Raw genomic sequence first — 13,333 nt, forward strand, 5'->3', positions numbered from 1 at the left:
TAGATTATTATAGGTGTGTTGCCGATTCAATAAACGTATATAAATCGTTAATAAAGTCATTTTTTTCTTATAGCGGCCACGGTCTTAGCTCACCCCCCCCCCCCAAAAAAAAAAAAACTTTATTCAAAATGTTGTTATTATTTATTACTATTATTTGTTTTAGTAATTATCTGTTAATTTTTTTTGAAAATTGTAAAATAATATTTCACCAACAAATGCCGCTAATAAATGTTTATTTAAGCAAATTATTATTGTATTAAACGTATTTGGATTCCAGATAAATGACATTCGATAACATTTATTATCTGTAAAAACATATATATCTCATCTGCGTAAGAATCCATCCGAGTTAACAATTTTTTTATTTTCAAATATTATACCGACATATCAGTAGAACCAATAAATTGGTTTTCATTCATATTAAACATACCTTAACACAATAAAATGCAATATTATTTATATACTATTAATTTGTTATAAAAATTCATCTAGTTAAATAATACTGGATTATATTGTTTTACCAGTCGTACATCAAAGAAAGGGTAAATCCAATTTTCGAGTAAATTTAATCAATTACCAATTAAAAAAAATAAAAGTGAAATTTATAAAAATGCTTAAAAACTTTGTGGGAAAACATGGAACAAAATATTAAGTATTGAACTAAAAACATTTAAGGATTTCTATGACAAATCAAAATTAGTAAGGCTGTATTTATGGTTATCACTTATCATTAAAGAAATACAAAGCATTACATTTTTAGGATATTTTTATTTTAATACAATTTAGTATTGTAGACTGTAGTCAAACGTGAAATAAATAAATAATATTATCTATACATTATATTTGTAAATATTTTATGTATATGTATATATCACTAATACTGTATTAGGTGTATAATTGTATTTACTGTAAATATGTAAATGTAACAGGTAGGTTAGGTACCTCGTACCTGTGCTATATGCAATTAATAAATTATTCTTATTTTTTTCATACCTTAAATTATGACTGCATAGGTCCAGATATCAAATTACCTAAACTAGTTACATCAGTATCAGAATATCATGATTCATTTTTGTCCCTAGTATCGGACAATGATGTATTCATATCAATCACATCAACATTTTTGCTACAACACGGTTCAGTCAATTCAAGTCTATTATCATCGATACTTGCAGACTGCAGTGTCAGGCTAACGCTAACATCAGTAAGTATTGAGTGAGATTCATTTTCGTCTTCAACTGTTATATTAATTATTGTCACCAGTTTTAACTATTTTTTTTTTCTTGAAAACGTAAAAAACTTAGTCATGGTTATTTAGTTCAACTAAAAATACAATGAACATTGAGAGATGACGAATGGCGATACATCGTCATTTTATAAAACGGACTCGTATTTTGCATACAGACATAATTATTACGAAGGAAATAGGTATAATCAGTAACAAGACATTTCGAGTTTTGTATTCATTATACGTATATTTTATTTTTACAAATTTGAGAAACAATATCTCACCGAAATGGCAATACAGTCAAGTATATTAATATACTAAGCTTAGTTGTATGATATTATTGTAAATATAGGTAACCGTGATAAATAGTAATACAACTACATCGGCGTGAACGAAAGACACCGATAACTTATAACATAATAGGTATAGGTACGATTTTACGATTTGTATAATTGTTACAATATAATTACAATTATGCAATAAATTAGAACACGATACTATCAATATTGTACTGTAACACTGCATCTTAGCTAATTGTTTCAAAAATATTCTAAATTTATAATTACAGAATGACATATCATATTATTATACCTATTATTATTAGTATTACGTCTTTGAAACGTAGAATTCCCCGATGCTACAATTAATTTGTGTTTTGCGAGATGGATATCAAACTACATTAATTAGGTTTGAGTAACGTAATCTATTAGACTCAAAATAGATGGCGTTCAACTAATTGTGAACGTGAAATATCATTTACTCTTTATTGACTAGACAATAGTTGAATAGTATTGTGTTTTGAAATAACTAGAAGAGACATTTTTTGAAGATTCAATTGATTGAATATGTACCCAAAAGTCTGAGAAGAAAAAAAATATTCACTCTATTTTACCCTAAAAAGTTTCGTTATTTACCCTTTTAGAAGTAAGCGTAATCAAATTATAATAGTAATATTGTTGATTTTAATGTGCAGTTATACTTATTACGTATTTCACTTCTCAGGCCTCCGGGTAAAGATGTGTCTTATATGAGTCAGTATAATATGTATATTATAGTATATATAAGTACAAATTATATGAATGTATATCAAATCACGATAAAAGTATTTATTCGACGAAGGAATGTTTTTTTTTTTTTATATAGACAATATCTACGTGACTTATATCTCGTAATTGCGAAACTTGTTAATAATATCTGCATTAGACTTGGCATCCCATTTTACTTTGTTGGCTCCTAAGTTCACTCCACCTTCAGATGCTCTCCTGGACGCCATTGAAGACGAAGCCCCTTCACCACCTTCCGGAAGCATTCTGTCTTTGGTATTCATTTGTGCCCAGTGCATTGACTAAAAAAAATGAATTATTATACGATATTAATAATTTTCATTGCAATTAAAGTACCTAGGTTAAAGTATTTAATAAAATATATTATAACTGTCTAGGATTCAATAATTATTGGATTGCTTATAAATATTATGTATTTAAAAAACATATACATACTGTAGCCATTATAAATATATTTTTATTTTATATACTGAGTATATTATCTATCTTGATGTATATAAATAAAAATCAGAATAAATTCGAATAAGTAGTTTCTGATTTTTTAAACTTCGAGTTTAAGCTCTACGGATAATGGTCTAGGATAAAAGGCTTAGAAGATTAGTTGGTGGCATTACGATGATTTAAAAAAAAATACAGTAATTTAAATTAATTAATTTGATTTAAATTCAAATATTCGTGGATAATTAATATCCTTATGTAAAACCAAAAATTGTTAAAGAAGAACAAGTTGGTATTTGACTAAATATTAGGTACATCTATTGTATTTTTTATGTAAAACCGTTATTAAATATCATTAATTATTATCTTTAGACTTTAGTATACTATGTTATGTTTAATAACTGGTACTAATCAGTTACCGGATTAAGTTTATCGTTTTCCCAAAAAATCTATAGTATATTTACGGGGTATGGTGACTGAGATTTTATAAATTGGACGAGTACGTGGAAATGTAATTTCAATATGTTCTCGATTTTAAAATCGTATTATATATTTATGTTGAAATGATTACGCCGCACGGAAATAACCTAAGCACGCTGTTTACTGATATATAGCGCTAATGTTTTTTTTTTTTTTTTGAGCTGCTTATTCAATTTGAGTAAAAGAAACTGATTAATGTCCCGAATGCGTGGCATTTACCTACATGATATAGAGATAATATTATAGAACGTAAAATATATCGATTGTTTTTCGCCTGTTACGTTTGCCAGGGAAAATATATAAATTCGTCCTAATGCATAAATTAATAATGGCATTTAAACGGTTATTTAACTTCAAAAAAAGAATCTAAATTAAATCAGCAAATACACTCATGAAAGTGTTATTTAGCAAAAGTACTTAGTCATAAAATAATTATTTAGGTAATGCATGATATGTTATATACAAGATGATCCACTGACTATGCTCATCCCTTTTTACTTTTATAATAATAATGCGGTTATCCAAAATCTGATTTTTAAAATTTTTAAATATACCTATTTAAATACCACATTTTAACATTTTCAGATTGTTTGTACTACTTAAGGAGTGTCTTTTGAAGATACACACTTCTATATTGTTTAAATGAAAATCCTCTGTTTATCTTATAATTTATATTTGGTGAATAATTTTTCTGAATATATTGAGATAATGAGGTATCAAAATTAAAATTCAATCGAGAGATGTCTAAGTTATTTAATTTTGTATATTTTGTATGCTAATGCTAAGGATAATATTATTATGAAAGTTCTATGATAAATTATTAATAATGGATTTGTAAGATGTGGTGGCTATGAATGCTAATTTGAGCATTAATATAATCAATATTTACAATTTATAAAAAATAATCTAAATGTAATGAATACTATATAGATCCGATATTTCATTTATTTTATATATCAATAAAATCGTTATTGAGTACTATTATCTTTAGTATCAACATTTTGATAATTAAAAAACTATTCGTTCAAATATTGAATTAGGTTAATCAAAACGTTCAGAGACATCAATTATTGGTATCACCGCGGAACTTAAGTAGTACAAAAACTCAAAATTTATAAAACACGATGTTTATGAATTAATTATTAATCGAATAATGGGGATGATGATCATCATGCGTAGCGAATCACCTTTGTATGTGTGCCATATGATATTTATAATGGAGTGCTGCAGCAGTACTTATATACGGCCTAAACCCACTCCGTATTATTGAGCAGTAACGGGCGCAAAGTAAAACAAAATAAAATCGACGTCCTTTATATTTATAGACGCGCCCGAACTCTGTATTGTTATTGATGTCTCGAATTTACGCTAGCTTAACACGAACGGATACACCATTACAACTAGTAACTACTACATGTTTTATTTGAAATTCACACTCCGCGCGTACTTGTTGGAAATGTTCTTTGTTGCTCAGCCATGTTTTATAGCTAACGGCCACGCCGCTATTCTTCCATTTGTCGTAAGTTGCCCGCTTTTCCGGATCGCACAGTGTTTCTTTGGCTTCCTGCAACGCACGCGAATATATCATTCGAAGACGATAATAATAAAAACAGCAGGTAATAATATTAAGTACCTACGTATCAAATGAGGCGCGAACGCCCGTTATTGCTTACATTAAGTTTCTGGAACGTTTCTTCAGCCTTCTTGTCGCCGGAGTTTTTATCCGGATGGTACTTAAGAGCTCTTACTTTGAATTCTGCGCTTATTTGCTCCACCTGTTTAACATAAGGTTTTACGTATACATTAACTGCGAATCGCAATACAGTGTTTATGCATTTAGGGGGAAAAAGGTCGGTTAAAATATTATTCATTTAATCTACAAATTAACGTAGTGTTATTGTTTTTTTTCTTTCTGTATTATGGATTTAATTTTTTTTTTCTAGTTGAAAACACTGAACAGAGAACACTGATATATCGGACATCCAACAATTTAATTTATCAACCGTAATTAATAATGCTTTCAGCGTAAATAATTAAATTGTGGAACGGTTTCAGGTGTCGCTTTTTCCAACCTACTTTCCCGCTGTAATAAATTGCCTGTGTAGCTATATACGTTTGTTTGAAGTTTCCGCGATATGAGTGACAACCGGGTTTAGATAAATTGACTACAAAGTGAAAAATATTTCATTTTGGTGTCTAGCAATCAATAATTAATATTAATAATATGTGACGGCGCGTGTGCTGCGTATACGAACATCGTCGGCAGAGTAAAATTACAGTATCTAACCGAGTGAGTTGTGTATAACTGTGTTATAGATATAAAACGTCATCAAATATGTAATGCACATATATTATGTACCTATTATACATTTCGTATAATAAAGGCTTTTGACTTAAGTGAATTTTACAAGCCAACGTGATATAGGCGCGAGATAATATAATGGTCGGTGATGTTTCAATAAAACATAATATACAAATTGTGTGCATCTACCAACCCCGTGGAAAGTATAGACAACTACTGTAACAGTGCTTTGTCGGGTTATTTATAAGTAAATACAGGAGACGGAAACCAGCGAGTGTTATATACCTTACCGACGAAGTTACGTACATTATATGCATACATTATGGCCTTTGTCTATTTTCAGAGGCCTAAATCGTATTGTCTCGAATTGACATACATTATATTACGTAAAATTAGCATTATACTGTAGTTCAGTGTGTACCTACGTGTATTGTGTACGCAATAATACAGAGTTTTGTTAACTTTTAGATTCAATTGTACTTTTTTCAGTAGCGCGTGCAACTGTGTGTTAATGTTTTTTTGTCGTATAACCCTATGGTACAAATAATAATAATAATGGTATGTATATATTCTACACGTGAAAAGCGTATGGCTTTACCTTTTGAATTTTTTTTCAAGTATATAAATAGTTTCAATAGACTGCAGTTTGTCCACTCACTAAACAGAGCGCTCAAAAGCAAACCGTTTTTGAATAAAAGTCGAAAGATGCTCTATACCAACGTATTTGATGAATGAACAACAGGTGTCGTACCTTATAAGTTTATCGTGTATTTTATAACACATCAATATTTCATTCATTGAAAGTAAAAAAATATTAAAATATTCTTTTGAAATTATTTTCATGCAAAATATTTTAGTGTGATCATATTTACATCGTCGAGCTTAAAAGAAATTATTTCGTCAACCAAACATAATGGTTTATAGAAGATTTATAGAATACTGTAGATTTTTAGAACTTTTTGTTCTAATTTATGACAAATATCTATGATAAGTTTAATATTGTAAGAAACATACAACACAATATGTATAAGTTTCTACTAAGTATAGAGCACGATTCAGCTTACAGGTCTTCAACCTTTTGATATCAACGGCTATTTTCATTTTATTATAGTCTCATGGGGTGTGGGCCACAGTACGCGTTGTAAAAAACAAAAAAATCAAATGTAATATAAATATATTATCAATAAAATATATTTATATTACATTTGATGTGTAATATTATAAATATATTATAATTATTATAATTTATTAAAAAGGTTCTAAGTATTTTTTTTGTACATACAAAATATATTTAAGAGGATGCCACACCCGCATGTGTTGTCATTTGTCTTCATTTTACATCACGACGCATAAAAAATGGCAAATTTTTGTTCAGTGGAATTGATTTTATGTTGTAGCTTTATTAATCTTATCTATTAATATTAGAGTAAATTTACCTGTTATCAAATAGGCTTTTATTAACAGTATATATGGTATAATTTTAAAGCAAGTTATGAGCATTTTAAAATTGTAATATTTTTACGTAGCTATAATTAACTTTAAACGATAATATCAATACAAATCTGCGTTGACCTGGATAATATACTTACCATTAAGTTTGATAAAAAGTAAATTTACTCTAACATTAAAGCTACCCCAACATAAAATGAATTATATTGAACGAAAATTTGCAATATTGTATTTGTGTATATAAAAAAGAGACAACACATGTGGGTATCTCACATTTAAGTATATATACCTACCAAAGCAGTTACAATTTAAGTAAAATAAATAATAACCATTCAAAAATAAGAAGTTTATTAACTGACCGTGTAATACCGTAAAACATAAATAATTACACATAGATACATTTAAAAATAAATCAAAATTATCATTAGTTATTCAATTTTAATTAAATCGCTTATGAATTTCGTTATAGTTAATAAAGTTAATATTTTATTAAATCTCAATTAATTAAAAAAAAAAAAAAACTCGATTCACATTTTAAATATAGGTAAATTATTTTTAAAATGTCATATCACTATGTTTGTACAATATTATATAATAGTACCTACATACCACGAAAAATGCATTATATAATCGCACAGTAACAAAAATAAAAATATAATTTTATTATTTAGTGTAGTTGATAATATAATTTATTGATATAATATTTGTTTTTATTTTTTTTGTAAATAAATAACGTAGATATATAATTAGATGGTAGACTGATTTATACAATAATAATCGTGTGTAAATTGAACTACACTGTGACATTGGGTATTTGGGTTATTATAATATTTATAATGTATTCGATTGGTATTAAAACAATTATATTAATAACAGTTATTCGGAATACCTAATCAGCCAAAATTATTACCTCGGCGTTATTGACTGTGTTGCGCGCCAATCATGTAACTATTATAGAGGCCTAATGTTTTTATTTTCTATAGCTTCAATCTAACTGCGGGTTCAAATTCATTGGTAATTTGAGAAAATGAAATAATACATAATTATCTCGATATAATTTATAAGTACCTAGTTATTTAAGATTTAAACCAGGTATTCCATTACACACATGTATATAACTTACAAGTATAAAAACCCACATTTGTAATTAAATTACTTTGTTAATTTTATTTTATAACATTTTGAAAACATGAATAAACATTACGTTATAATGCATAATGCGTATATTCAGTGAATGTTTGGTATACGGTCATTTGGACAAATTGCTTTTCGGCTGTTAGGTACCGGATTATGTGGTCTGACCGTATATAGTGGGATGTTATAAGACCTCAAACCTCTAATGCGCTTTTCAATAATATTTGTAGAGTTATGTTTCACAGCTTTGGAGTACCTCAGAAATGAATTTAAAAATCGAATATATGTGAATATTGTTTGTTAGTAATGTTATTAATAGTATTTAATATTTATCATGTATGTGGTATCATACCAGACATCAGATGTACAAAAAGAAAACATTGGGTTATAATTAATATTAAAATGTATCTATTATACTTACAACTTATTATGGTTACAGCTGAACTGTGTCTATTTACTATGTACAGAGTGATTCACCAAACATATTCAAAGCTCACTCCGGTTTTTATTGTTCTACAATGAATTTATTCGAATCCTCAATTTGAAATTTTTAAACAATTTTTTTTGATTTCTTTATTACTTAAGAAGTGTTTTGTATTGCAACTTATAATTTTTAAATGAATCCCTTCTTTTTTTTACTTTAATTTATCAAGTGGATAAGTTTTAAAAAAATGTTCGTATGACCTAATTAAATATTTAAATTAGTAGTTTTTCAGTTATTAAACTGTTTATGTTAAGTCCTTAACAATGGTTTTACAAAATATGAAATTGATGTCATATCAAATCAAATATTTATTATATTTAGACTATTTTTATAAATTATAAACATTGATATATTAATAATAATTATTAGAGTTTTAAAATTAAGATAACATCCTTATTTTTTAGAACTTCTGTCATGAAGCTATTATACAAAGTTAAGCAATTCAAAAACTACTCGTTCAAATTTTGAGAAATCGACATTTTCAGAAAAATTATCCACTGAAAAGCTTATATTACAACAGAAACGCTGTCATTTGAAAAAAACCTGAAGTTTGGACATAGCCAGGACACTTGAAACAGAAAAAAGTGCGAGTATGCTTGGTAAATCATTCTGCACAGTATGTTGGTACATATATCATTGATCCTACAATGTATTCTGATTATAATTGATTTATAAATTATCTACGTATTATCGACTATATTAATGATTCAATCAAAATTATGAAAATACTTACGTTTAAAAAATGTTTAATGGTATAATACATTTTAAATTTTCCAATAGGTACTTATAATAATGTGTGCTTAACAATAAGATAATATTATTGTTATATTTGTAACTTGAAAATGATTTAAAATTGGATTATACCATTTAATTTTTTTGTAAACATTCATTATCTCACTGACGAAAAAATAAAACAAATTATAAACTATTTTACACTATATTTAATCACCATAGATTATTATGACATATTTTATTATTTAATTACGGTTATTATCATTATATACTTGTATTATCAAGCATAATAGCATTTACAATAGAATAGAATATTATAATTATATTATATTCGAATTACTAAAACTTCATTAGGTGAAAGTAACATTTTGAATTACACAGAATAAATTTCGAAATCACCTAAATCATTCTACAGATAAGACCTTGTAAAAGATATTAATTTAAAAAAAATTATCGGCGGACCTTGGAAAAACACATATTATTTTTCTTACCTACGATTGTTTTAAAAAATGTACTTATTAACAAAGTTTGAGTTCAATAAAATATGTAGTTATTGTGTTATTAATATTGTAATTTATCAAATTATAAATTTATATTCATTCGAAGGGAAAATGAATGATAGTTAATGAACGGTATAACGAATAAACTATATAAAATGAAAAATTATACAATATTTGCAATTTTTATTAAATTAAATTTATTATTTGTACACTGTACAGTGTACATGATTATTATATAATACAAAAAAATGTTTTATTTGCATACTTAATGTTTGTATTAAAATAGATAATCAAGACTGTATAGCAGCTATGATCGATATTAATTAAAACATTCAAAATGTCGTGCATGAGTAAACATGATATCATGTATAATATGTATATGTAGACAAAGAATTTTTAACACATGCATATTTCAAAAAAATCATATTTTATCTGTTTGATCGAATTGCATCAAAGTTTCAATTATTATTGGGTTGACAAATATCAATTAAAAAAAAAAAAAAAATAGTACCCATCAAAAACATTTAATAATTGTAGTGATGACGTTTTATTGTTTTAGTCTAGCAGCTAGTGTATATACCGAACCCGTACGTATTATAATTTCGTAATTTATTTTTTTGACGACATTCACTTTAATTACGAAATAATATGCGAAATACACGTAGTGCTGTGCGTGGACTTTTACTCGAAAACAGACGGTATGCGACGAACTTATACCTATACACGATAATACTCGGCCCATATAATATTAATTGCTATACATTATATAAACCGATAGTGTCACAGCAGTGACCCCGGTCGCGCTTGTTATGTTTCCATTAAAAACGGCGAAGAGTGACCGGATTAACACGTCGGTATGTCGCGTAGTTCTATCCCAACCGTGTATAATTAAAATGCATACAATTAAAAGGGCATATCATCTATTTGCTTAGGTACATTATATTTTTTTACACAATTCACCTACAGTCATATCAATTAGTCGTATTATTATTATCATCATTAGGTATAGGTATCGGTGTTTATGCGATGTAGTATCTAATCCCGAATGTATTTTTCAAGTTATATCTACGTTTGCGTAATAATATCATATTATAATATTAATGCCGGATTTGACAATATATACGTTTACTACTGTTATATTTACGATAAAATTATATCGTTTTGTCCAATCCCGCTGCCGCCGCTGTTACCAGAATGCTTATACGCTACCGGACAATAGGGTGCAGGTGGCGAGCACGCGTATATACACTTATATATACGCACAGGTATGGCTGGCCTTTGGATAAATCCTTACGACCTTTTCCCATTATGTAGCGGGATATCATTGGCGGACCATTATTGCGTCCATTTATAATACGAATATAGCTAGTAATTTATCGGCCACCGATAATGTCTTGCTTCTAAGTTCATGCATAAATATATTAAATATACTGACATATTCTGATATTAATCTAGCACGCTCCCATTTTATTATTTAACAATGAATTTATTCAAATTTTGATTTTTGAATTTCGAATTATACATAAAGACTAATTTTTTTTATTGTAAATTGTCAAAGAGATGATTCTAACGAGTATTTGTCTGTGTAATTAAAATATAAGTGCTAAAGATAATTTATAGGTTTAAAAAATAATGCGGGGATTGGAAAATTATAATAATTCATATAAATGTGTAAAAACTTAACAATTACGTTACATCTATTTTATACTTTGTATAAAATCATTATTTATTATTGATGATGGCTATTGTCCCTAGACCATAGTACACAAATTTAATAACTGGGAATTTCGAAATTACATTTGGTTTTGTAAACGTTTTCAAAATAAATATTTGACCAGCAATAGTTGATAGTAAGAAAGGATGGATTCATATGAAAAATAACTTTGTAAATTGTAGTTCTTGTCGCCGTAGAACAATACTTGAATGGTATCTAAGTATTGGTAAATATGTTCATTAAGAGTGCTTAAAAATTTCAAAAATCAGAATTTGAATAAACGTGTTATTCGAGGATAAAAAGGTATTTAAGCATTCTCGGTGATTCACCCTGTGTACATAATATTATATCACGTGTGTTAATGTGTACTGTAATCGTAAGTGACGAGATGTTATATTATATTTTAACAAGCACGCAATCCGCACTCGAGACTCGAGATTTCATACCCCGATTGTGGTCGGCACGCTATATCATCGCGCGTCGTCACCCCATGCCCTATGGTAGACATAGCGGGGTATAATAATAATCCTTACGCTGGAAAACTTGCACGGTCAGTTTATTATCGTGCTGCACGTATACAGTTTATAAGTGCTGAGAATTGTACAGGGTTATAGACTTATGTATATATATATATATATATATATATATATACACGGTACATATACCTATTGTAGACAATAGTAATAATAATAATAATAATAATAATGACAATATTGGCAACAATAATGCGTCATGTCCTTTTTATCTCGTAAGACAGAGATGCGGACTAATTATTATTGTTGCGAACCAAACGAATTGATAAAATTATTTTAATACAATAAATAAGCATAGCGTGATCGGCTCACCGTAGACGTCTGATCGCATCCCAACATTTGATAGTAATCGTCTTGGGCCGACGAGTCGTACGACAGTATTTCCGAAACGCTGGTCATCGCGTGCAGTCGATCGACGTGTGTTCGGAAATAATATTGTAATACGTATTGTTGTGGATTAGTGGTATGTGCGGTAGGTCCGCGCTCGTTGATCGTTGCGATCGTATTAACCGGCGAAGGACGGTAGGAAAAAAAACTAGGCAAAACGAATCCGTAGTCGTCGCCGCCGCCAGTGGTGCGCCGCTGTTGCCGTCGTTTTCGTATAGCTACCGCTGCACGCCCTACCGCAATCGTGCGCGTGACTCACTGACCCAGATCGCGCGTGTACCAAACAGACACACAGACGCAAGACACACGCACACGCACACACTGCGATGGTAAAACACTATATACACTCAGCTTACAACGGTCGTTTTTGGGAAGCTTGGGTGGGCGGGGGGCGGGGGGTGGTGATTTCCCACTCGTTCACTATTTGACGACAAATCCGTCGTCGTCGGTTTTTTTTCCACCTCCATATATTATATTTATATAATGTAAACGTGTGTGTGTGTGTGTGTGTGTGTGTGTGTGTATACGCAGGTGCGTCAGATGATGGATTTATCCTTTTTTAACCGTGCGATATCACGTATATGCCAGCTTTCTATATCCTCTCTCGCCGCGATATTAAATCATATTCCGTTATTATTATTACAACGGTCGGGTATTACGCGATATATGTATTATTTTTGTTGTTGTTCAAACGCGCGCGGTGTCTGTAATACGTAAGTACGCCCATACCTATTCGTAAATATAATCGGACGCGGAAAACGAAAAAGAAAAGCTCTCGCTGCGGACTATACGCTTCAGTGACGGCGGCGGCGGCGGCGGATACGTATATATCGTGGCCGGGCTGCTGAGGCCGTAATCGTTATACTGCAGCAACACGTTCCCCGGCAG

The 13,333-nt window shown here is 29.3% G+C and overlaps 1 protein-coding gene across 1 annotated transcript; it reads right to left on the bottom strand.

Annotated features, from left to right (window-relative positions):
• Window positions 1–1,455: 1,455 nt before the first annotated feature.
• Window positions 1,456–12,671, bottom strand: LOC113556138 (J domain-containing protein). The gene is made up of 4 exons (XM_026960908.1): window positions 12,371–12,671; window positions 4,884–4,985; window positions 4,658–4,774; window positions 1,456–2,573 (listed from the first exon to the last, which is right to left on the bottom strand). Exons 1-4 carry the CDS (start codon window positions 12,455–12,457, stop codon window positions 2,388–2,390), a joined length of 492 nt encoding a protein of 163 aa, XP_026816709.1. The 5' UTR covers window positions 12,458–12,671; the 3' UTR covers window positions 1,456–2,387.
• Window positions 12,672–13,333: the final 662 nt, after the last annotated feature.

This window comes from Rhopalosiphum maidis, chromosome 4 (genome assembly GCF_003676215.2).
Source record: "Rhopalosiphum maidis isolate BTI-1 chromosome 4, ASM367621v3, whole genome shotgun sequence".
Taxonomy (NCBI): domain Eukaryota; kingdom Metazoa; phylum Arthropoda; class Insecta; order Hemiptera; family Aphididae; genus Rhopalosiphum; species Rhopalosiphum maidis.